Source organism: Aspergillus ibericus (genome assembly GCF_003184845.1).
Source record: "Aspergillus ibericus CBS 121593 unplaced genomic scaffold BO80scaffold_2, whole genome shotgun sequence".
Classification (NCBI taxonomy): domain Eukaryota; kingdom Fungi; phylum Ascomycota; class Eurotiomycetes; order Eurotiales; family Aspergillaceae; genus Aspergillus; species Aspergillus ibericus.
The window spans coordinates 1,006,890-1,028,585 of record NW_020292100.1 but is presented as its reverse complement, the minus strand read 5'-3'; the positions used below and the strand labels follow the sequence as shown (position 1 = coordinate 1,028,585).

Genomic DNA, 21,696 nt, shown 5'->3' with positions numbered 1-21,696 from the left:
ATTCCCAACCTCCGGATTCTCCGACATAAACACTATGACGTCAGGTGTACTCCGTAGGAGTATCCCAAACCCTCGACTAGCCGATCTTACTTCCCCTTCGACCCTGACTGAAGTGGTAGGTAAAGTATCATAATCCAGGCTATCTTCTTATTCACATAAGCCTTTGGTAGGTAGTACACAGTAAATTGACTCCCAGAAAAATCTTAGCCCTAGTGAAACAAAGAATCTCGAAGCTTCTGACTGCCCAGTTACACTATTTTCATTGTCTTTCCATACAAAGGCTTTGTCCTCCAGCTGCTTTGATAGTTTACAGCTCCTCTATTTCTCTCTTCCGTTCCTTCTATTCGACATTTTCCTATCACTTTGACCCCACAACGCGATTCCATCACTAACTTACCGTGTACACCAGCCATTATTATAATCCAAGCATATCACGAAGTGATGAGATTGCCCGGGTCACCTTCATGATATAAGTATATATTCTACCAGATCAAGAAACAGCCAGACGCACAAGGTTCGAGCCAATGTCAATCTGAGTCAATCCTTCGATAATATCCCGCCGACTATCGCTCGGGCTGGTGGTGTTGTAGAGCAGCAATGCGTCCCGATAGTGTTCAGGGCAGTCTTTTGCGTAACCTCGAGCATCTTCCATGATAACTTCGTATACAGGAACACTAACTTCCTCAATGGTGCCATCCTTAGTCATGCTGAGGCTTTTTAGTTGGCCATCGACTGTTGTTCCATCCATATTGTATCGTGCCCAGATGGCGTCCCCATACCGCTTTTCTGAGATGGCTGCGCAGTACTCCGAAGCCCATGGTTCGACCCATGATCGTCTGCTGCTCTTGTTCGGGACGTGCGCAACCGGGTAGTCGAGGAATAGCTGTTCAGGCAACTTGGATGATTCGTCTTTAATGTTAGTGGTCGACATTGCAGGTGAGATCGTAAAGGACTGGGCACTGGAGTCGCATTCAGGATGATGTTGGGGGAGATTAAACAATTAACCAAACGGTGAAACGTATACTATTAGAAGTATGATAGAAATAACGATTAGCCGATTTACTATATTGGAACTTTAGTATACAATTTGCGAAGATGCCTAGTTTCTGCCTACGCGCGGCTGCCTAATGGTTTAGTGTTGATGATCTTTTATCTTTCCTACATTTATCGTCCTTACGTAGTGGTCCAGACAATTATACGATGATATAGACTAGTTTACCCTCTAAATGCTGGTGAGCTGGTGATTCTTCGCTATTTAGTTCATCTAACTTGGAGCAGGGGGCGTCTGTCCGTTAGTTTTCTTGCCGATATATATCATTCGATTAACATCATCGTGCAAAAGAGCAAAATCATCCATCACGATAAGATAGACATCATACAGCTCCCATGTTAGTATACGGATTAGCCTCAAAATAGTCTTTCCATGCTAAATGCCCGATCAAGCAAGGGACCGCAAGTACGGGATCTCCGGGTGCCTACATCAACACTGCACCTCTGCACCTCCCAGCAAGGCACTACGAAGTACAGCACCCTGGTAAGTCCCAACCAGCATGATGACGTGCTACCAGGCATCGGTTTGCATGCAGACTACATTCTGCAGCTTGCTCCGGCCTGCATTTGCGATCCCGTCGGATATGACAAGGATTTCCCTGGGTATCGCCTTATGTATGTACTGCACTGGCTGGACCGATGGGACAGACAAACCGCGATCGTTTGTTGCATGAGAACAAAGTTAAGCAAGCCACATTTCCCCTAAACGCCCCTCTAAGGGGAGAGAAAAGAAGGAGGAGGCGACGGTAATTACACTTAAAGGAAATAAAAAAAGGTCAAAAAAAGGAGATTACCCCCACGCGGATTCGAACCGCGAAGCTCATGATTGATGATCATGAGCCTTACCAACTGAAACATAGGAGATGTAGATAAGAATCATAATGATGACTTTTGCAATATAGCCGGCAAAATTCTAGGGGGCCGCTTCACTGCGTGTAATGTTTGACGATTGATTAGCGAGCCAAGCACTCATACCACATAGATATGCTAGCTACTGATGGACTTGGAATGTCCTATAGAGGCCAAAAAAATATCACGGTATCACTATCTAAATAACTAGGCCTCACGATAGTGTTGTAGTGTATGGTTAGTCTACGTGAGTTTAGGCTAACAATCTGGGTATTTTTTTTCCCAGCTTGCACCACACGTATGACAATGCCACTGGATGATGAACTCGACGAGATTTTTATGGCATATTGTGAGGTCCCGCTTATGCCTCGCAACGTGGTTTCCCACCGCTGAACTAACCATCGAAGTATTTTGAAGTCACTTTTAATTTGGGATATCGCTACTACAGGCCTATCTCCTTTTGTGAAAGGTATAGGTATAATGTCGTGAGGAAGACAGAAGCATCATGATGCGAATAGCCTTAACATGAACTCAAACCACTGAACAGGAGAATATATTGCTTAGTGGTGGAACAAACGAGTGCCCTGCTCGACGAACACAATGCCAAGCTTCTCAGAAGTCTCGAAGACAGCACTGTCGTTCTGGCTACCGCTGGGGGCGGCGATGTACTTGACACCGGAGCGGGCGGCACGGAAGACGTTATCAATGAAGGGGAACTGCGTAATAGAGGTCAGTGTTTATCACACATGGTATGGGAAGTGTACGTACGAAAGCATCCGAGGAGACAGCAACTTCGCCCAACTTCTGGAGCCATGAGTCGCGCTCTTCCTGGGTGAACGGAGCGGGGACTTCCTCGAAGACACGCTCGTACTCGACCTTTTCGGCCTCGGTGCGAGGAGTCTGACCGGAGCAGAGCAGGTCAATGGCATTGCTCTTATCAGGACGCTTGGTGCCCTGCTTCCACTTGATGTTGAGCACACGATCGTGGAAGCGCATCCACCAGTTGTCTGCCTTGTCACCAGCCAGGCGGGTGCAGTGGATACGGCTCTGTTGGCCGGCACCCAGACCGATAACCTGACCATTCAAAGCATAGCACACAGAGTTCGACTGAGTGTACTTTAGGGCAATAGTAGCCACGGTGAGATCCCGCAGAGCAGCCTCGGGCAGGCCCTTCAAGTCCTTGGGAGTAATGATCGTGTTGAAAGTCTTCTGAGGGCTGATCACAATGTCGTTGCGGTGCTGAGTGAGCTGGACACCGTACAGAGTACGGGTTTCCTCGGCAGCAGGCACATAGTTCTCATCCATCTGGAGCACAAGGTACTTGCCTCCCTTCTTCTTCTTCAGGATCTCCAGAGCTTCAGGGGTGTAGCCGGCAGCGATAACACCATCAGAGACCTCGCGGGAGACGATCTTAGCGGTGGGAACATCGACGACGTCACTCAGAGCGAGAATGTCACCGAAGCTGGACATACGATCGGCACCACGGGCACGAGCATAGGCCTGAGCCAGACCGGAAGACTCGATACCAGCAATGTCATCGACCATGTAGACCTTACGCTCCTTCTCGCTCAAGGGCACGCCCACGGCAGCACCGGCCGGAGACACGTGCTTGAAGCTGGCCGCAGCGGGGAGGCCCAGCGCTTGCTTGAGTTCCTTGACAAGAGCCCAGGCGTTGAGAGCGTCAAGCAGGTTGACGTAGCCAGGGGCACCGTTCAGGGCCTTGAAGGGAAGCTTGCCTTCCGTCGTAAAGGCGGAAGCCGGCTTCTGGTGGGGATTGGTGCCGTAGCGCAGAGCCATGTACTTCTCGCCGTTGCCCGCATACTGCTTACGGAAGAAGCCCGAGATGGCAGTATCATAGTCTGCGGTGTGCTCGAAAGCCTTGAGAGCGTAGGACTTCCGGCTGACGTCGGTGATCTCACCGGCTTCCAGCTCCTTGAGGAATTCAGGGTAGTCCTGGGGGTCCGAGAGGATGGTAACGCGGGAGTGGTTCTTGGCAGCAGCACGAAGGAGGGTCACTCCGCCAATATCGATCTCCTCAACAGCTTCCTCAATGGTGACATTCACCTTGTTGACGGTCTCCTTGAAGGGGTACAGGTTGCAGACCACGTAGTCCACCTTGGCAATGTTCTGGTCGGCCAGATCCTTCTCGTCAGACTCGATGTCACGAGCAAGGATACCACCGTGGACGGCGGGGTGAAGGGTCTTGACACGGCCACCGAGCATCTCCGGGGCATGGGTGATGGCGGAGACATCTCTGATCGACCATCAGTTTGAGGTCTTGGGAGACCAAGGGAAGCTTAATCCCAGTCATGACCATAACAATATGGTGACTCACTCAACGGGGAACCCCGCCTCCCGAATCAATCTCGCGGTACCACCAGAGGCAAGCAGCCGGACATTGTGCTTGACAAGGCCTTTGGCCAGGTCAAGCAGTCCAGTCTTATCGTAGACGGAGAGGATGGCTGTAGGTTGTATATGAGTTTGGACGTCAGCCCCGGATACTCTGGATTCTCACAAGTAACAGAAATGCCAAATTGTGGGGACAGGTATCGGACCAAGCCCACTACTTGACAGGCCTTGGGAAGTTCCCAATCAGGGAAATAAATGCACCAGACAGGAGATGGATATAATCAATTGACTTACCAGACTTTTGTTGAGACATCCTGAGATACCGACAGTGAAGAGATCACTAGAGCAGAGAAGGAGAGTCAGGAGTGATGACGAGGGAAAAATTGTTCAGGTCGATTAAAACCCCCCCCACAACCCCTCGGGACGATCGATTGGAAGCTCCGCACACAGAGCAGGAGCAACAGCAAGAGCAAAACGAAGAGGCAAACGTACCTGAAAGTTGAAGGACGCTGAGGGAGGAAAGATGGTCAGTGGCCTCCAAGATCGAGGTATCACTGTCTGAACTGCAGACAGCACAATGGGAGAAAGATTGATGACTGCTACCGATCGATCAAACACGCTGGTCACTGAAGTTCCCTCAATTTCTCCTCCATGTCCCGCCGCGGGGTCCTTCGCCGCTTTCGGACCTGGCGGGTGACCAGGGTGCTATCGATTACTAACCGCTTGCTGTCGTAGCTCGAACCCGTGGGTGAGAACCATTGGGTCCATGACGGCCGCTGCTTGACCCCAGAGGGCTTAGCGTTATCGCAGACAGCTTATGCCTTCCTCGCTTAATCATTAGTGTATAAAGCCGTGAATGCATCACGTGTAGTCACCTGACCTACGCACAGGCCACCCATCATCCACTACAAAACCTTCTCTTTGCCGCGTCCGCTCCATTTTCTTTTTTCTTTTCTTTCACATGAACAACGCAAAATACAACATTCTTCAAAAAGCGTTCCTGCGAGGATACTCTTTCCCTCTTGGGTCTGATTAGCCGATGAAGTACGGAAATCGTCATACAGAATGGAGAGAAACTGCCCTTGGCAGAGTGTCGATCTTGGGTGCAGTGTCTGACTTGAACTCTACGAGTTCGGTGGAAGGGACTGCAATGATTGATTCTACAATCTCTATCATCAAATTCTATCTTAGAACATGGATCGCGTGGTCGAAGCTCGTAGTCAACCTTTCGTCATTTGTCGCCATGGTCTTTAGGCATAACGGATCGTCTATCTAGTACAGACCCGTCGGGCCCGAGCCAAAACTGCAAGTACAGGAAGGAGACGAAATTCCTGAATTAAAAAGTGGAGGGGTATTGGGGTATACAAAGTTCCCGATGCTATTAAAATGTGGAATAAGAAGTGAACCGCCTTGATGTCGCGTCACTTTTTCAGCGACTCTGGGGCAAGCTGCCGGCCAATGTTTCCAAAGCAGACGCATGCGCAGAAAAGCACACTGGCAACCCAAGTCCGTACTGCAATGCTTTCCTGAGACATCTCAACCGCAAGTCCGTGATCCCATCCGGTGATGTTCGAGATGGGTGCTGTAGGAGTGGAAGTTTCTGCAGATGGGATCAAGTCAGGCTTGAGTCCCAATATGATTCCCATCCCAGCCAATCCAACCATAGTTGACAAGAAAAATCCGGTTCGGGTACGGTCGATGAGATACCATAGCACGGGGTTGACGAGTGCGAGAGTCACCGATGCTTGAGTAGTGGATTCCCAGGGAAGCCGGCGCTGTAGAACACGAAGGATGGTTAGTGAAAATACAAGAACCTTGACTGCTGATGTTCTACTTACCATGGCAAACGCAATGCCCACAAATGCACCAACACTGCGAACCACTGCAACCCACGATACAGTACGATCCGCAGCCTCCTGATCGCTGGGCCTGCTTGTCTGCTTGGAGTTATCAATTATTTGGCCCCCAAACTGGTCAAACCACGGCAGAATGTTTCCCAAAGCGATGCCAGCCACACCCCAGAAGGCGAGGTATTGCCATGATCCGTAGTAGTGTGTGTTTTCCAACTTCACCGGGGTGATCCAGTGATTCTCATGCAGATGAATTGTGATGACTCCATAAACAATGCCAAAGCCGAACAAAAAGGCGCTCTTCAACGCCTGCGGAAGGATAACGCCACGAAACAGACCGTGACTGAGACGTGACCGCGTCCGCTGAAGTTTTCCTGGCGCGGGAGCTTCAGGCTGGATCCTCGGGCTTCCTGGCTGGGGTGTGCGGGCTTCCGTCCCCCAAGGACTAGAGTCGTCCCGGGAGCTTTCGAAGGCTGTTGGAGAGTATATACCGTACAGCGTCGAAGAGGTCAAGTTCATAATCGAGGCATTGCGGCTCACACTGGCAGAACCGCCATCTTTGGGGGCGAGCAGGTCCGGGTTGGCCGGTTCCGCAGGGGTAGAGGGCTCTTCAGGCGTAAGGTCGAACACACGTCGCGGACGTGGGCGAAGGATCGTAGGGTCGTCAGACATGACAGGCAGGTGCTGCAATCGGAAATCCGGGGGTTCTATGGGAGGTGCAACGAGAGGCGTGAAGTAGGTGGTAGATGTGGAAAATCTCCTTCTAATCAACACAGTCACCAGATATCGTGATCCACCGGCTCCAGCAAGGTTAGCCGTCAGCCCACCCGCGGTTAAATATCGGTAGGTGGACTCCTTTCGAACAATTGTCCTGTCTGTGTGAGAGGAGCGTGCCCGAGGTGGGGAAAGACAAAAGGAGAAAAGAAAGGCCAGAGCGTGTCGGGGCTGCAAGCACACAGACGGGCCAAATAATAATAACGGAGAGGCTGGAGGCAGATCTGTTCGTTCTAGCGGCCTAGTGGAGCGCTACTGGCAGTACTCCGTGACTGGGGGTGCAAGATGTGTGGCGGATCGGCAATGAAGGCACACTGAGGGGAAAGAATGAGGGACCACCGAGGGAATGGCAATGGCTGTCCAGTGATGGGGGTACGCGCCCCCTATGAGGTATGAATAAATAACGATGTAGTGAGTCCTATTGAGGCGGAGCCCTGAATCAACTGGAAACAGTGAGGAAGCAAGAAAGGCTGGAGGAATGTTGGGGGAAGCCGTACTCCGTAACCAGGAGCCAGTCATCGGCGATCACATGCAAATGTCTGAGCTCCCTCAACTCCAGCCGCCGCCACAAACCACCTGCCAAAGCTTCCCAAACCCCAACCGATCATGACGATGAGAGTCAGCTGGCTGCTGCATATGTGCCTTTCTGATTACACAACATCCACAGAGCGCGCAAAGTCAACGATACCCTCTCTTTCCCAAGAAACAAAGCGGGCAAGCGCTCCAGTAACTTAACCTGATCTAATGGTCCAAAGGCGTCCCTCGGCGCCCTTGCGTCTTTGGCACATGATATACATGAGACCGTGTCGGAGAAAATCGACGGTGTTATGCCTGCTAACCATTGGTGCAGAGAAGCCAGCTCAGCTTCAAAGAAATCCATGTTCATCTCACATCTGTCACTTCATCCCACCCATCTTGCTCATTTACCTCGATGCCCTCATGAAATTGTGTACTTCATTGAGACGTGCGTCAGCGTAACTTCCCAACCTCAGAACACGGCCACCCCCGGTATTCAAGCAGCTTAAAATGCACTTCTCGCGGGATGTCGTGCTGCGGCTGAGCTTGGTCATTTTTTCCGCGATCGACACCTTCTTTGGTGAATAAACGAAGTTTGATATTCGACCCTTCGATTAACTCGTCATAGATGCGTGCCGCCCCCTCAACTGCTATGGCCATCCCGCATCTGCTTAGAGTCAACATAAGTCATTCAGCACCGGGAGCAGGCACTGTCAATATTGGAACCCGTGATCTCATGTCTGGTAACTGGCAACTCCTGTCCTTTAACGCATACCCGACAACCCTACTAGTACTATAGTAAGTAACACAGAAGAATAACCGAGCCGATTATCAGGGCGGCATGACACCGCTGAAAGAAGCTTAAGTCTAGATGAAATCAGTGCTTAATGGGGCCTTAGCCTATTATCGGCCTGAAAGCCGGTTGGTAAGAGCGAAATAGTCTATTACATTGGTAACAGTGCACTGCATGACGACTCTGTAGCGGAAAAGGTCTATTATGTATAACAGCTTTCTGCGGAAAGCTGCAGGGCTTATAAAGAAATAACGGTCTAGGTACAGTGGATTGCTAGGACCCATGTATCCATTTCACCAGGGGTTACTGATGCGTGGCACCAGCAAACACACCAGCAAACATTTGTCTCTGACTTTGGCTGCATGGGAAGGTTGGTGTGACTGCCACTCTTTGCTCTACCATAGAGTTGTCTCTCTTTATAGCTATCCCCAACCATGCCTTATTACTGGGGCTCATGGTCCATTACCCATTACCACCCTGGTCAATGTATTTTGGTTGTCAGGCACCTCGTGCTTCACATGGGATGTGCAAGAGGCTGGATAGACGCATGCAAAACAAGGCACCCAGGTCTCGGCTTGATTCAAGTCGCTGATTCAGTCTAAAATGAAATCTCACGTCGCGAGGCTCTGTCGGCCCTACTCGGTGGTTAGATGCATGCCGGGCCTGATAGGTCGCAGTGCGGTTTGGCACCAAACAAATGGATCATGCATAGCAAGCTGGCGCGGATGACGGAGTAGATCAACCTGTTATCAAGCCACGCGGGTACCTTTCCCTCTCGCCTCCGTCAGCCTTAGCCTTGACCTTGGTTTCAAAGTCAACCGACGAAGCATATGCACTAGGCCCTTGGTGCCTGGGCACTGAGAAGTGAGCGCAAATGAGCACATGCTCACAACAGTGGCCGTGATAAGCCCCTGCCCCTCGGACAAGTGGAGCCTCATAAGATACGGACATGGCAACCTTTCAGTATATTGACCCCATCTCGTCTGCGGTGTTTAGGGAAGCATGCCCTGCTACATTCTTTTCTTTACCTCGCCCATCGGCACAGTGTTCCCCGGAAAGCCTGCCATACTACACTGGGGTCAGAACAAACAGCGATCAAATGTTCTGCACGCTAAAACGATCCAAGGACGCGAGGGAATCGTATGCTTCCGAACTGACAACTCCTCCCTTCGCCAAGCCGAAAAGCAAATACAATGCTGCCTGTACAAATTGCCGAAAAAGTAAGGTGTGGGAGACACTGCACCTGTATGCCCGCAAGTCCTACTCTCCAGCCGCTCATAGCCAGTAAAGCTGAAATGTACCGATGAGCCTCAGGGCTGCCAGCGCTGCTTGGTAAAGAACCTACAATACGGTTACTTGAGCTTTCGAGAAGGCATCAGCCACGAAAAGGACCATACCGGTCTCTCAGAAATGCACCCAGCTGAGAGCAACATGATCGTCGAGGCAGAGAGCGAAGCCCAGATTCATGATAGCGAAGCGGTGCTCCTTGGCTTTGATACGCTCGACTGTGTTGATATATTTGGACCTGGTGCAGCTATTCCTTGCCGCGGCGGTCAGCAAATGCTCCTTCATATATGAAAACAAGCACTTACTTGTGCAACAGACTTGAATGCGGACTTGCCCGAAGGTATCACTCCGTGTTTCGATTTCGAGCAGCAACCTGCATTAGGACACCAGGCCCAGACGACCGACTTGGACTTATATGATCTTATGAGCTATCATAGTCAGACACCGATGGAGCCACCAACTATAACCGAGCATGTTTGTCTATGCTTTACAAGAGCTGTTAGGATTCATGAGGCCCTTGAGGTCGATCTCCTGTGGATCAACCAGAAACGGTGCAGCGATGCGGTCGATATGCTGCAGAATCAAAAACGAAACTTAGTCAACAGTAACGTGCTATTCGAGTGTCAGTATTGTGGAATACAGTCTTCATACGTTATGCTGCTTCTAGCCATTCTAAGTAAGATAGCCAGTGCCCTGGATTTCGTTTTCCACGAGTCTCGCCTGAGATATACAGATTGCACGTTTGAGGGATAGCAGGGGGACCAGAATGGCCCTCAGACGGTTCTTCACCGTGAGAATCGGACTAGGTAGAGTACTGCGTTGTCACGTTCCTCCAGTTGCAAGGACTGATGCCGAGCAACAGCTGCCGATATTGAACCCGATGTCGATAATACGGCCAAGGTGATCACAACATTGAATATGCTAGGGCACCCCATCAAACCTCGGCGGCTTATTGAGGTGTTCGAAGCAGCGACTCATTTCCACGTTTACCCTGGTGAGAGGGATGCAAGTTTTAGCGCCAACTGCAATGCGCTAGCTGCTTTACTTCGACAGCCAGACGTCCTCTTATACTCCTCCCAGATCGTGAAGATTGTTACCTTTCTGTGCGACAGGAAATGGCGTGCTGATGATGAGACCAAGGATAAGTGGGTGAGTAACTCCTTGTTGACATCGTTTAGCCATCAGGCTAACCAGCAGATACAAAATACAAGTCACCTCTATTCGTCGGTGCCATACGTTGAAGCCCTAGTCGACCTATTGGCCTTGGTGGATCAGCATAAGTTGCCGGGTGTGTTCGATCCGCCATTCTTGTCAAAGGTAGCAGTGACTCTTTTTCAGACCTGCTTGAGACCCTTACCAGACCAGGAAGCGAATGGATCCTGGAATAAATCTGTGGATGAGACTGCGTATGCCATTCTGCTCCTTGCTGAGGCTCGGCGTCTCTGCTTTTTTGACAACCTCCGCCACCCATTGCAAGCCGCCATCGAGCGCGGCCTGGAGTTTCTTGCATCTAGTGGTAGTAATCCTGGCAGTTGTATTTGGTCTGACAAGGTCAGCTATGGGTCTTTGTCCATCACGGAGGCGTACATCCTGGCCGCTCGGAAGTCGGTTCAAAGTATCCGAGCTGAAAGACCCGTGGGACTGAGCTTTTGGAGCGAGAGTACACCTGCACGGATGGATGGACGCTTGACGCTATTCCGTCAGACCCCTCTCTTCAAGTCTCTGCCTGAATGGGAACTTCGCGCATCATTGCTCGAGGCCATGCTCTTCCAGCCCCTCTTGGAGCACATAGACCTTGCTATACCTCCCCGGCAAGATGCCCACGGTGGAACCTATTCAATGATCATCCCATTCACCTGGACCAGCTGCAACAACCGGACACGAACGTATGCTTCCGCATCGCTCTTGTATGAGATGATGGTGTTATCCTTCAGGACCTACCAAATCGACGAGTTCATGGAGGCTGTAGCGGGACCTGCTTTCAAATATCACACGGAGGACCTTCACCACCTAGTTGAAACCGTGGCAGCAGCGGTGCCCAATTACTCAAATGGCTTGGAGCATTGCACCGATATCAACGGCGACCATATAAAACACTCCCAGTATCAGGACTATATCGATAAGCTAACCCGTTGCGTTCAGTCGATCCTCGAGAATCCGGCCTTTCAATCTGCAAGTTCGAACGATCGCAAGACACTCGAGCAGGAGCTCAGGATCTATCTTCTTGCACACGCGAAGCAGGTGGCAGATAACTCGCAGTTTGAAATTGAACTCAAGCAAAGTAAAAGGCTTACCTCTGCCACCAGCATCTATTTCCGCTGGGTCTACTCCACCTCCGCTGATCATATCGCCGCCCCTATGTGTTTCGCCTTCCTCTCCTGTATGATCGGAGCCACCCTGACACCAAGGACTACCACCGAGGACTGCTTTCACAACACAACCACCAAGTACTTCGCCGCCGCAGCATGTCGTAACCTCGCGGCCATGTGCCGCATGTACAACGACATTGGCTCCTGGGTGCGCGACCATGAGGAGGGAAATCTGAACTCGATTCACTTTCCCGAATTCACCGGGACAGACGACGGTACAAAACAGGCGGTGCTCTTCGATCTAGCTCAATATGAGCGCAAATGTTTGAATCATGCCCTAGAGCGACTGGCTGTAGAGATGCTCAATGATCCCGATGCTGAAGCTAGTCGATTGGGCAAGCGGCGAATGCATCTTGTTCGGATGTTCTGTGATGTAACGGATCTTTCCGGTCAGATTTACGTTCTTCGAGATATGTCGAGTCTGATTCGACATACGATGTAATTCGGCACATTAGAATCTAGCCAGCTAGTAGTTGATGATGGGATCGTTCCGGGCGCTATGCTCCTATCTATAATTCATCCTAATCGATATGCGGACATATATCAACTTATGGCATTTATACGCAAGGGTATCTAGCTCACATCCACAATCTACAGATAGCAGACCAGAAACACGATCCGGAAGGAAAAAAGGTCTTAGAATCAGCAACGCCCATTCAAACCTGTAAGCAGGAGTAGAGATATTATCCGCCTTGTTAACGATATCACAGTCAGTCCCCAGAACTATCCGATGGCCGTGTCAGTTAAAACCCGTAAACGTACTGTGGATGTTTGTGGATCGAGCCTGATTCTTGGATTGATTTTATTGTACAGTATGAAAGATCTATCATGGGTGACTGGCTAGAAATAAGAAGAGAATTATCTTGGAAATAGGGGGGTTATGCTGGATATTTCCCAAAATCATATCCATTCCATCATTACTGTGGTTCGCATCGGCCTAGGGCGAAATATTCGATCGATGTAATTGGACAGCTCATATTTCATGAGAGTGGACCCCGCGGATGATTGCGGCTATGAAGCAATTAATGGGATGACCGTTGGGATAGATGCGAGAGAAGTGGGGATATCCTTGTCCCGCCTGTCTTTCGTATAGACATAATACCGAGATCTGAGTGATTGCAGAAATAACATAGCATAAGTGTAGTGTCAAGCTAGAGCGAGAGAGGAACGAAGAAAGGAAAGAGACATTATCAAGGCGATGTCAAGATAAATAGATAGGCCAAATTAGTCATATGAAAAGAAACATAGGAAATGGATACAGCCGAAGAAGTAATTGCATCAACATAAAGCAGACCTCAATACTATGGTCCACTAATCTTCCATAGTCTCATCTTTGATCTCCCCTCGTCGGGCCGTCGCGCCTCCAGCGGGCTCAGCGGCATCCCCAGCGACAGACGAGATATCACTGGCAGCATACCCGTTTCCGCCTTCCAAGGTGGAGGAGTTGTCATCTCCGTCGACGTCTCCTTCTCCTTCTTCAAGGTCATCATCATCGGCCTCTTCGTCATTCTCATCAGAAGACAGCGCCTCGGCCTCCTCGCCGATAAAGCTGTCCTCGTAGCCAACTTCGGCTGGGTGAGAGGTACGAGCTTTTCGAGTCGGACCAACGTCCTCTTCTCCACTTCCCTCGCCTAAGATTTCCCGGTCAATATCATCGAGGCCTTCCTCAGCTTCGAGGTCTCCGTCCTCATCACCCAGCTGGGCCGAGCCAGGCATCGGCGAAAGTTCCTGGTCTCGGGACGGCACGTCGAGGCCATCCTTAGTGACACCAGGAGTGGCCGTCTCTGCACCCTCGGCATCGCGTTGGGTACGACTCCGGTTAGCTTTAGCACGAGACGACGTCGACGCGCCTTGCTCCTTGAGATCTGCTGCTGTACCAGATGCCGCCCCCGCAAGCTTGCGCTTAGCATTGCGTGCAGCGCGGGCTCTGCTACGGGCCGAAGACGGGGCGCGTCCAGCAAGATCTGCGGAGTTTTCCATAGCCAATCTAATTTGCCTTGCCTTCTGACGCTGTTCCCTTTCCTTCTTACGGTCACGCTTCGGACCGTTGGCATCGTCATAATCCCATCGATCCAGGCGCCTAGCAGCCTTGCGGATGACAGACAGGTAGTAGCTGGCGCATTCACCGAAGTCCTCTTCTTCGTCCGGCTTTGGAATGAGCCCACCCTTTCCCCACGAGTTCTCCTCATCGTCCGTATCGTAGTCATCGGGCAGAGTGGACAGCAAACGACCGTGGCGGACGATTGGAATTTCGCTCTCTCGCTTCGCACGTAAAATACGATATGCTTCGCTCTTCCGCTTGGCTAGAAGATATTCAATACGCTGTCGTCGATTCTGCTCTACAGCCAACTGATGCTGTGTAAGGGGCCGTGGACGGCGAGCGGAGGATTGCTGCGGTAAGGAGGGTTCTGCGACGAACCGATTTAGGATTGGATGACCAGAGCCTGGAGGAGCTGGAGAAGCAGCGTCAGGTGTGTTTTCCATCTTGGTTTTTAAGATGAGACGCTGCTGACCAACAGAACGGTTGAGAGAAGACTCTCGTTTGGGTCTCTTATACCGAGACCGAGCAGACTGACCGGGAGTCTGATAATCATCCTCATCATCCTGCGGATACCGCTTGGATGAGGGATGCAATGGGGTGGACATAGTAGAGCCGCGACCATCACCTCGACCTAGATTAAACTCATTAGTAGCTTCGAAAGTCTGAATTCTTGATGGGATGAACTTGCCCGAAATATCCCCCGAACCGTCTTCATCGTAGCCGAAGTCTGGCAGGCCTACGGAGAAATGTCAGTGGATATAGGGTGACGGATTGGACAAGGGTAGAGAGACCTTTCTTGGAACGCTTGGTCACCCTGGGAATGGGCTCATCTTCCTCCAAGATACCTGTGGATCGGGGTTAGTGATTGCGCAGACACAACCCGAGGAAAGATGCAAGCGACTGACGTTTACGTTCCAGGCGTTTAGCCTCTCCATAGTCAATCTCAGACTGAGTATCAACGTTCTCTTCATTCGCCTGTTCTTCGGTGAGACTTTCAAATTGAGGTACCTTGATGGGCAAGCCCCCGGTCCCTTCACCATCCAAACCAGGGCCAAACGGATTATTGAGTGCGGCTTCGGGGCTAAAGTCACTCTCGAGGTACCACCACATCAACCAGAGGAAGGCTTTGGCACGACTTTGACTGCTCAATGTGCCCCGCATAACAAGGTCGAAAAAGTCGCGAGGAGGGAAGAAGTGCATTTCAGACACCTTTGGGGCATATTGGGCTAGAACAAAGATCAAGTTGACCGGGTTCGTGCGGGGAATTGCATGGCGCTTGATTCTCTCCAAAGTATTCGGCTGGTCCACATCTTCTGATGCACCCTTGAGGATCGATTTGAGACGAGGTGCGTCTTGCAGTTGCTTGTAGGCATTCGGGTCTTGGTGGGCTTGTAGCGAAGGGATGGAGTGATAGGTTCGCAGCTGTGCACGCATCTCAGGGAAGACTAGATTGTCATCAGTTAACAATGCAAGAATGGGAAGGTAGATAGACAGTGTAAAGTAGAAAGGAGGACATACAATTGAGGGTGGTATTCATCCTTCCGAAGTTGACCAGCAAACAAACCATGGCCATGCTGATAGCTGCCTGCTTATCGTTCTGAAGTTTGTCCTTCAGGATCTTGCTCGTCTTGCTACTCCTCGCCATAGCATCGATATAAATGTCCGCGAAGTCTAGGTTCTTCTCTCCATCAGGCCAACGAGTGAAGACCTTGGTTTGGTCCTCGAAGACGAGCTTGAGGAACTGATATTGGATGTCTTTGCGCCACAACGGAATGCCATCTTCTTTCTTGAGATGCCGAATTTTGTTACCCGAGTAGACCGATCCGATGGTGCCATTCGCCTGGCGTCTGATACCGACCGTCATGTTGTGAGTTTGCTGCTCATCTTGAGGCTCGGATTGCGCAAACGACTCGTCTGCGGCGGCAGTTTCAACTTCGGCCATCTCGGGTGTCGCGCAATTCTAGGACCCAATGTCTCTCTATAACAATGCGGTAGTCTGGAGCTTCCCAGACCGCAACGTGGGGTTTTCGTTGTCCGCGTGCTCTGGGAGCGGAAGTCGCGCAAGGGGAAGGAGACGACTTATGGAATCGATAGCTTATGGACGGTCCAATAGTTGAACGGGGCGAGAGTGGGTGTGGAGGGGATGGGGAAAGACTAAAGAGGGATGAGTAAAGAGAGCTGGGGAAGATTGACGCGGACGGAAGATGAAGAGAAATGGAAGAAATTGGGAGGGTGGCAGGCAACGTGATCCTGGACGATCCGTGACTTTCTGCGCTCACTCCCTTGGCTTTGATCTCCGATCGTGGGCGGGAGTGACTAAGTTAGCCTTGTAACTATAGCACCATTCCGGGCCCCGGTTCCTATCTTGTCATGTAATTTGATCCCGGCCCTCTCCACATATATCTAAACAGAGAAATTTGAAAATAAAGGAATTCTAGACGTTTGATTACGTACGGACGTTATCAATAGGCAGCAAGCCAACCTGTCCTGTTCAGCTTAGACTACCATGCAAAAAGACAAGGCTTCACCATCGCTACTCACTGGGCCGGCAGAAGAGTTGAGCCGGGCTGGCCGAATCTACTCCGTACTTAGTAGAAACAAATCAGAGAGGTTGGTCAGGGGTGTGACAGGAAACAGTACGACAGCATTGTGTGGAGACTGGATGTGGTTTTAGGCATTGATCAACCACTTCTACAGGAGTACGTTCCAAACATACAGTTGGTCATCATTTCAATTACACATAAACGAGCTTCAAACTTTTTGAGTTGAACAGAGAATAGCTAGCTCCCTTCTCTTTGAGACTCGTGGTCTCGTAAGCAGAGCCGTCTTCGGCATTTTCCGTTGAGCCCAAACTGCTACTGACAAGAGACGATGATACCCACAAACAAGCGCCAGCAAAGCAGCTTCCCATCCTCCACGGATCCGAGATATGAACCAGAAAGAAGATCCCACTCAAAGTCGGCCTCCACGGACCCCAGTGCAGAGAACATTTTTGTGGACACAGCAGCTCAAGCCAACGCCATACACAATGCAAAGAAGAATCCCATCTCTATCACCCCCATTCCCATTTTGTGCACCAGCGTTCCTTGATACCGTGCATAGAGACCAATGCCCGCCGAAGAAACCTGGCCCCATGGCGAAACGCATGGTTTCCCTGAGACCTTGATGCCTCTTCCGCACGGTGCCAATGCCCAGCCCAGAGATACCATCCCCAGCCGAAGAAAAGTGACACAGCCCGGAGAAGAAAGCAGGTTCTCAAGCGAAGCACGAAACAAAAACACGGATGGAAGATGAAAAGGAATAGAGACAACCCGCCATGAGAAACCGAAACTGTAAGAAATCTATTCGCGAGACACGGTCGATGCAGCTGCCTGGCACCAAGCAGGGAAAAATCATAAAAAGCACTTTTCTGAACACGAAAAGCCGGCACCCCCGCTCGGCACGCGTCGTTCAAGCGGATCTCCGCATGGCCGCCTGAGAACAAAAAGGGTATCTGATGAAGCGGTCGCAGGAGAAAGACAACGCATTCTATGATATCCATGCAATGCCGACCCGAATGCTCACGATTATAAACGGGTATAACCAGGAGCAGCGAGATAAGGAGATCGGACCACATCGAAACCCATGTCTAAAAACAAGGCAATAAATAGACGACATTGGCAAAATGCTCAGCAGAAAAAACACCTGCACATAGAAAAAGAAAGCAAAGGGAAAAAGAGATCCTTAGAGCGTATCTAAGATAACGTCGTGGCGGTCATGACAAAGCCGGTCCTGAGAAACAATAGGAATAGAGGAAGAAAAAGAAAACTCAGGGCTCGTTCTGATCGTATCCGTCAAAGGAGAGGCAAGTGAAGAAAAAGGAGCCAATCAAACCCGACGGCCTCGTCACAGACCACAACCTCTAGGTCCTAGTAGCGAGTGATTTACCACCAGGAAGAAGGTCCGGTAGGGCCAGACGGGTTGCCGTAGCTACCACCGTAGCTACCGCCACCGCCGCCGCCATAGCCACCGCTGCCTCCGTAAGAGGGAGGACCGCCGTAGCTGCCACCGCTACCGCCGTAGCTGCCGCCAGGGGCACCGTAGCTGCTGCCGCCGCTGCCGCCAAAGGAAGGAGCGCCGCCCATGCCACCGCCCATACGACGCATGTCGCGGGTGGCATTCGTACCACGGCCACGGCCACCGCGGCCACCACGACCACCGTAGCCGCTACCCTCACGAGCAATGCTCTCGAGGAACGAGGGGACCTCCTGGTGAGCCTCCTTCAGAAGGTCAATCAGGTCGCGGACGACACCCCGGTTGCCACGGTTGAAGAAAGCAGTGGCAATACCGGTGTTACCGGCACGACCGGTACGACCAATACGGTGAACATAGTCGTCAATATCAGTAGGCAGGTCGTAGTTGATGACGTGAGTAACGTTGGGGATATCGAGACCACGAGCAGCAACGGCGGTGGCAACAAGGATCGGGCAGCGGCCGGAACGGAACATTTCCAGAGCACGCTCACGCTCGCGCTGGGTACGGTCACCGTGAATGGCGGTGGCAGGGAAACGCTGGTTGAGGAGGAAGTCCGAAAGGGAGTCGGCCATACGCTTGGTCTCGACGAAGATGAGGGTCAGACCACTGGTGCCGTGAGTGTGGAGGATATCCAGCAGGACAGAGCGCTTGTCGTGGTCCTCAACGTATTCAACCTTCTGAGTAATGTTCTCGGAAGTAGAACCCACACGGCCAACCGACAGGAAGACGTAATCCTTCAAGAAGTCACGAGCCAGCATCTGGATGTCCCGAGGGAAAGTGGCGGAAAACATGAGGGTCTGGCGGTCGTTCACGTGGGGCATATCCTCGCCCTCCACAATGCGGCGGATCTGGGGCTCGAAACCCATGTCCAACATGCGATCAGCCTCGTCAAGAATCAGGTACTTGATGTTGACCAGAGAGATGCGACCACGCTCAATAAGATCGACAAGACGACCGGGGGTAGCGACCAACAGATCACAGCCACGCTCGATCTGACGGAGCTGAGAGCCGATATCGGCACCACCGTACACAACGCAAGGGCGAACCCAGGAGCGATAGGCGAACTTGCGAGCTTCATCAAAGATCTGGGAGACAAGCTCACGGGTGGGGGCCAAAATGAGGGAAGTCGGGTACGCCTTGCGCTGGCGACCGTAGCCGAACTGACCGGAGGCCTGGGCAGGAGCAGGAGAGGGACCGTTCTGGTAAGCCTGAGACAAGATAGGGAACAGGAAACCACCAGTCTTTCCGGAACCGGTCTGGGCGCAAGCCATCAAATCGCGACCGTTCATGACAATCGGGATCGAGTATTTCTGAACGGGCGTGGGAGTCTGATAGTGGGCGAGGCGGATGTTTTCGATAAGGTGGTCATCCAAGGGGGGGTTGGTGAAAGCGTTAACCGGCTCGGGGACATCCTGACCAGAAGCTTCAACGGGGATGTCGTCGTAGTTGGCGAAGTTGATACCGGTATTCTGCTTGGTGGGATCGTTGGGAACACCGAACAGTTCGCGTTCCAGACGGGCATTGGCGGGACCGGGGATATGCTTGCCGTCACGCCACTGGCCGTCTCCAGAGCCTCGGGCAGAACCACCACCACTGCCACCTCCTCCGTAGGAGCCTCCGTGACCTGGGTTTCCGTAAGCATTTGGGTTAAAAGGTCGACGTTGAGCTTCTTGAGGGCTCCAGCTAGTGTTACCATTGGGACCGCGAGGGCTGAAATCAGGGGCGTTGGCGTTAGCCCAGTTGCCACCACGGGGACCGCCTCTTAAGAACGAAGCCAGTTAGCCACTGTATACAACGTGGGAGATACACGGCTGGTAGGAAAACCACATACCTAGGACCACCCCAGGAGTTACCAGGACCGGCAGGGACACCGGCAGCAGGAGCGGGAGCAGGGGCAGCACCGTCCATGTTTCCACCAACCTGGCGTTGGCGAAGATGAGGAGGGATGTAAGCGGCGCGACCCGTCGAGGGAGCAGGGGCAGGAGCGTGTTGAGACTCGTTGAGGGAAAGGTTTCCCATCTTCAAGCTGTCGGCCATATTTGCGGTATTTCAGAAGACGTTATCGACGATTGTTCAACACTGGAAATTTTCTTTTCTTCTGTACAGGACAAAAGGAAAGAAGTGAAGTGAAAAGTCCCCGTGTCTCTATCGAGTGGCAATACAGAGGGGATCAAATTGGTGCGAAGAGTGACACAGTGCGAAAAAGAGGAAAGGGTAAAGAAAGACCTTGGGGAGAAATACTAAAAGAAGAACAAGGCGATCTCCCAGATCTAATCCTCTATTACGGTGTAGAAAGAAAGAAGAAAAAAGGGGGGGAGGGGAAGAGAATAGGATATGATGTGGAGATATTGGAGAAAAAAATTGAAACCAGACTGAATTAGGAGGGGAGGTTTAGAGAGGATGGAAGAAAAGAAGTAGGAAGAGGAAGAAGGTTTGTGGGACGGAGAACGGGGAGGAGAGGCAAAGAAGGATGGATGACTACGAAAACTACCTAAAGGAATAATGCACTGGCAGTGGTTGGCAGGCCTGCACGCTGGGAAGGTTTTGCTTGCTTATTGGCAGCCCGTCGATGGGATTATTGGGAACGGCCGGGTGAGAAAAAAAGGTTCAGCGTGTAAAAAGAAGCGAAGGGAAGCAGCAGGAGGGCAAGCCAGCCAGCGAGGGAGGAAAAAAAAGGGTAAAAAAAAAAAAAATAAAAAAGGCTAAACGAAACAGAGTGGCGGCGCGGTCTGGTGTTGCCGGATGGTGATGGGCTGGGCCCTGTCTATTTTGCCCTGTTGCACTCCGTTTACTGACCTGCTACCTTCCTCACTGTCCACAGGGTAAAGCTTGTTAATCCACGAAAATTTCGTTTGCAGTTTCCCTCTGAAAATTTCTGCTCCAGATTGGATGCCATGCGGCTGTAGGTCCGGCATATAGATCACAGTAGTGGAAGATGAGAAGTTGCACGGTGCTAGGGTTGATGGCGGAGATCCCACATTCTATACTATCTTTGGTAGTCACAGCGGCTTGTTCACCAGTTGATCCCGTTTGAGCCAATCTGACGAGGTCTAATAAAATTCTGTTCTTTGCCTCAGGCTGCCGACTAACCGTAGATACTGTCATGATCACGTGCCCTTGCCCTTTCAAGCCAAGCGCCTCCTCGCCACATCTAACTACAGAGTACTCCGTACACCTGTCTACTCCGTACTTGTTCTCAATGAACATGGTCAGAACTAATTTCCAGGATTTTGCAGGCAACCGTTCTACTAGGTGTTAGAACGTACACTACATAGTAGGTACAAGTAAACCAACAAAAAAACCAATGCGCCCATTCTCCTTACATCATGATCTAGTATCAGCAGATGCTGTACTAGTACTGCATAGAGAGTTTCCCATTGGGATTGACGTGATCACAGCATCATTATGCATTTTCCAAGCCCCAATTAAAATGGGTATATGTTGGTCATGGCCTATACATAGTACTATGTATTGTCACGACTTTTAGCATTCTAGGTAATTATCTGATAGCTATTGCTCAAAACCGCCCAGCCAGGAAGGGGGTGTCCAGTGGAGAGTATGCTCTCAAGATTATTTCGACCACGCTAAGATCAGGCCGCATATATGCCTTTTACGAGTCTCAGTCAACAGTTTCAGATACTACTGAGGCGTGATACTACTGGGAGTACTCTGTACGAGGCCAAGATAGTAGTAGTCTTAGCCGTGCGTGGCCTCCATACGAGCCATCAGGGGTGGGTCAACAAAGTTACTGTGTACCATAGTATCGTGCTGTGTACACACTACTGTGTGGGGGAGGAGTAAATC

General features: G+C 51.1%; 8 protein-coding genes and 1 pseudogene across 9 annotated transcripts; 2 read left to right on the top strand and 7 right to left on the bottom strand.

Moving 5' to 3' along the window:
• Positions 1-288: 288 nt before the first annotated feature.
• Positions 289-1,032, bottom strand: BO80DRAFT_460921 (uncharacterized protein). Its single transcript, XM_025722421.1, has 2 exons — positions 512-1,032; positions 289-460 (listed from the first exon to the last, which is right to left on the bottom strand). Exons 1-2 carry the CDS (start codon positions 929-931, stop codon positions 416-418), a joined length of 465 nt encoding a protein of 154 aa, XP_025580195.1. The 5' UTR covers positions 932-1,032; the 3' UTR covers positions 289-415.
• An 809-nt stretch (positions 1,033-1,841) lies between these two features.
• BO80DRAFT_t18 lies at positions 1,842-1,914 on the bottom strand (annotated as a pseudogene). The gene has a single exon. The product of its transcript is annotated as a tRNA-OTHER (tRNA).
• Positions 1,915-2,092: 178 nt separating this feature from the next.
• On the bottom strand, positions 2,093-4,880 carry BO80DRAFT_421069 (phosphoribosylaminoimidazolecarboxamide formyltransferase/IMP cyclohydrolase). Its single transcript, XM_025718517.1, has 5 exons — positions 4,741-4,880; positions 4,543-4,588; positions 4,235-4,361; positions 2,668-4,153; positions 2,093-2,615 (listed from the first exon to the last, which is right to left on the bottom strand). Exons 2-5 carry the CDS (start codon positions 4,559-4,561, stop codon positions 2,460-2,462), a joined length of 1,788 nt encoding a protein of 595 aa, XP_025580194.1. The 5' UTR covers positions 4,562-4,588; positions 4,741-4,880; the 3' UTR covers positions 2,093-2,459.
• Positions 4,881-5,596: 716 nt separating this feature from the next.
• BO80DRAFT_83053 (INSIG family protein) lies at positions 5,597-6,947 on the bottom strand. Its single transcript, XM_025724831.1, has 2 exons — positions 6,087-6,947; positions 5,597-6,023 (listed from the first exon to the last, which is right to left on the bottom strand). The coding sequence occupies exons 1-2, from the start codon at positions 6,768-6,770 to the stop codon at positions 5,670-5,672; spliced, it is 1,038 nt and encodes a 345-aa protein (XP_025580193.1). The 5' UTR covers positions 6,771-6,947; the 3' UTR covers positions 5,597-5,669.
• Positions 6,948-7,503: 556 nt separating this feature from the next.
• Positions 7,504-7,933, top strand: BO80DRAFT_83051 (uncharacterized protein). The gene has a single exon (XM_025724830.1). It carries the CDS (start codon positions 7,617-7,619, stop codon positions 7,848-7,850), a length of 234 nt encoding a protein of 77 aa, XP_025580192.1. The 5' UTR covers positions 7,504-7,616; the 3' UTR covers positions 7,851-7,933.
• Positions 7,934-9,585: 1,652 nt separating this feature from the next.
• Positions 9,586-12,279, top strand: BO80DRAFT_460918 (uncharacterized protein; the record flags this gene model as incomplete). The annotated part of the gene is made up of 4 exons (XM_025722420.1): positions 9,586-9,733; positions 9,785-10,090; positions 10,331-10,617; positions 10,666-12,279. Exons 1-4 carry the CDS (start codon positions 9,592-9,594, stop codon positions 12,277-12,279), a joined length of 2,349 nt encoding a protein of 782 aa, XP_025580191.1. The 5' UTR covers positions 9,586-9,591.
• Positions 12,280-13,148: 869 nt separating this feature from the next.
• On the bottom strand, positions 13,149-16,150 carry BO80DRAFT_460917 (putative INO80 chromatin remodeling complex (Ies1); the record flags this gene model as incomplete). Its single annotated transcript, XM_025722419.1, has 4 exons — positions 15,397-16,150; positions 14,784-15,323; positions 14,670-14,723; positions 13,149-14,614 (listed from the first exon to the last, which is right to left on the bottom strand). Exons 1-4 carry the CDS (start codon positions 15,818-15,820, stop codon positions 13,149-13,151), a joined length of 2,484 nt encoding a protein of 827 aa, XP_025580190.1. The 5' UTR covers positions 15,821-16,150.
• Positions 16,151-16,741: 591 nt separating this feature from the next.
• On the bottom strand, positions 16,742-17,823 carry BO80DRAFT_82966 (uncharacterized protein). Its single transcript, XM_025724829.1, has one exon. It carries the CDS (start codon positions 17,492-17,494, stop codon positions 16,931-16,933), a length of 564 nt encoding a protein of 187 aa, XP_025580189.1. The 5' UTR covers positions 17,495-17,823; the 3' UTR covers positions 16,742-16,930.
• Positions 17,648-20,161, bottom strand: BO80DRAFT_82961 (DEAD/DEAH box helicase). Its single transcript, XM_025724828.1, has 2 exons — positions 19,724-20,161; positions 17,648-19,653 (listed from the first exon to the last, which is right to left on the bottom strand). The coding sequence occupies exons 1-2, from the start codon at positions 19,927-19,929 to the stop codon at positions 17,802-17,804; spliced, it is 2,058 nt and encodes a 685-aa protein (XP_025580188.1). The 5' UTR covers positions 19,930-20,161; the 3' UTR covers positions 17,648-17,801.
• Between the last annotated feature and the right edge of the window lie 1,535 nt (positions 20,162-21,696).

What these genes read in the sequence shown, in the direction of transcription:
- BO80DRAFT_460921 (XM_025722421.1), bottom strand. Translation starts at nt 931, where the DNA reads ATGTCGACCACTAACATTAAAGACGAATCATCCAAGTTGCCTGAACAG. An exon ending in TTGACATTGGCTCGAACCTT is followed by an intron (nt 461 to 511) that starts GTGCGTCTGGCT and finishes TATATCATGAAG; the next exon opens with GTGACCCGGGCAATCTCATC.
- BO80DRAFT_421069 (XM_025718517.1), bottom strand. An exon ending in GAGGCGGGGTTCCCCGTTGA is followed by an intron (nt 4,154 to 4,234) that starts GTGAGTCACCAT and finishes ATGGTCGATCAG; the next exon opens with AGATGTCTCCGCCATCACCC. An exon ending in CTGTCTCCTCGGATGCTTTC is followed by an intron (nt 2,616 to 2,667) that starts GTACGTACACTT and finishes TCTATTACGCAG; the next exon opens with TTCCCCTTCATTGATAACGT.
- BO80DRAFT_83053 (XM_025724831.1), bottom strand. Translation starts at nt 6,770, where the DNA reads ATGTCTGACGACCCTACGATCCTTCGCCCACGTCCGCGACGTGTGTTC. An exon ending in TGGGCATTGCGTTTGCCATG is followed by an intron (nt 6,024 to 6,086) that starts GTAAGTAGAACA and finishes CGTGTTCTACAG; the next exon opens with CGCCGGCTTCCCTGGGAATC.
- BO80DRAFT_83051 (XM_025724830.1), top strand. Translation starts at nt 7,617, where the DNA reads ATGGTCCAAAGGCGTCCCTCGGCGCCCTTGCGTCTTTGGCACATGATA.
- BO80DRAFT_82966 (XM_025724829.1), bottom strand. Translation starts at nt 17,494, where the DNA reads ATGTGGTCCGATCTCCTTATCTCGCTGCTCCTGGTTATACCCGTTTAT.
- BO80DRAFT_82961 (XM_025724828.1), bottom strand. Translation starts at nt 19,929, where the DNA reads ATGGCCGACAGCTTGAAGATGGGAAACCTTTCCCTCAACGAGTCTCAA. An exon ending in AACTCCTGGGGTGGTCCTAG is followed by an intron (nt 19,654 to 19,723) that starts GTATGTGGTTTT and finishes TTCGTTCTTAAG; the next exon opens with AGGCGGTCCCCGTGGTGGCA.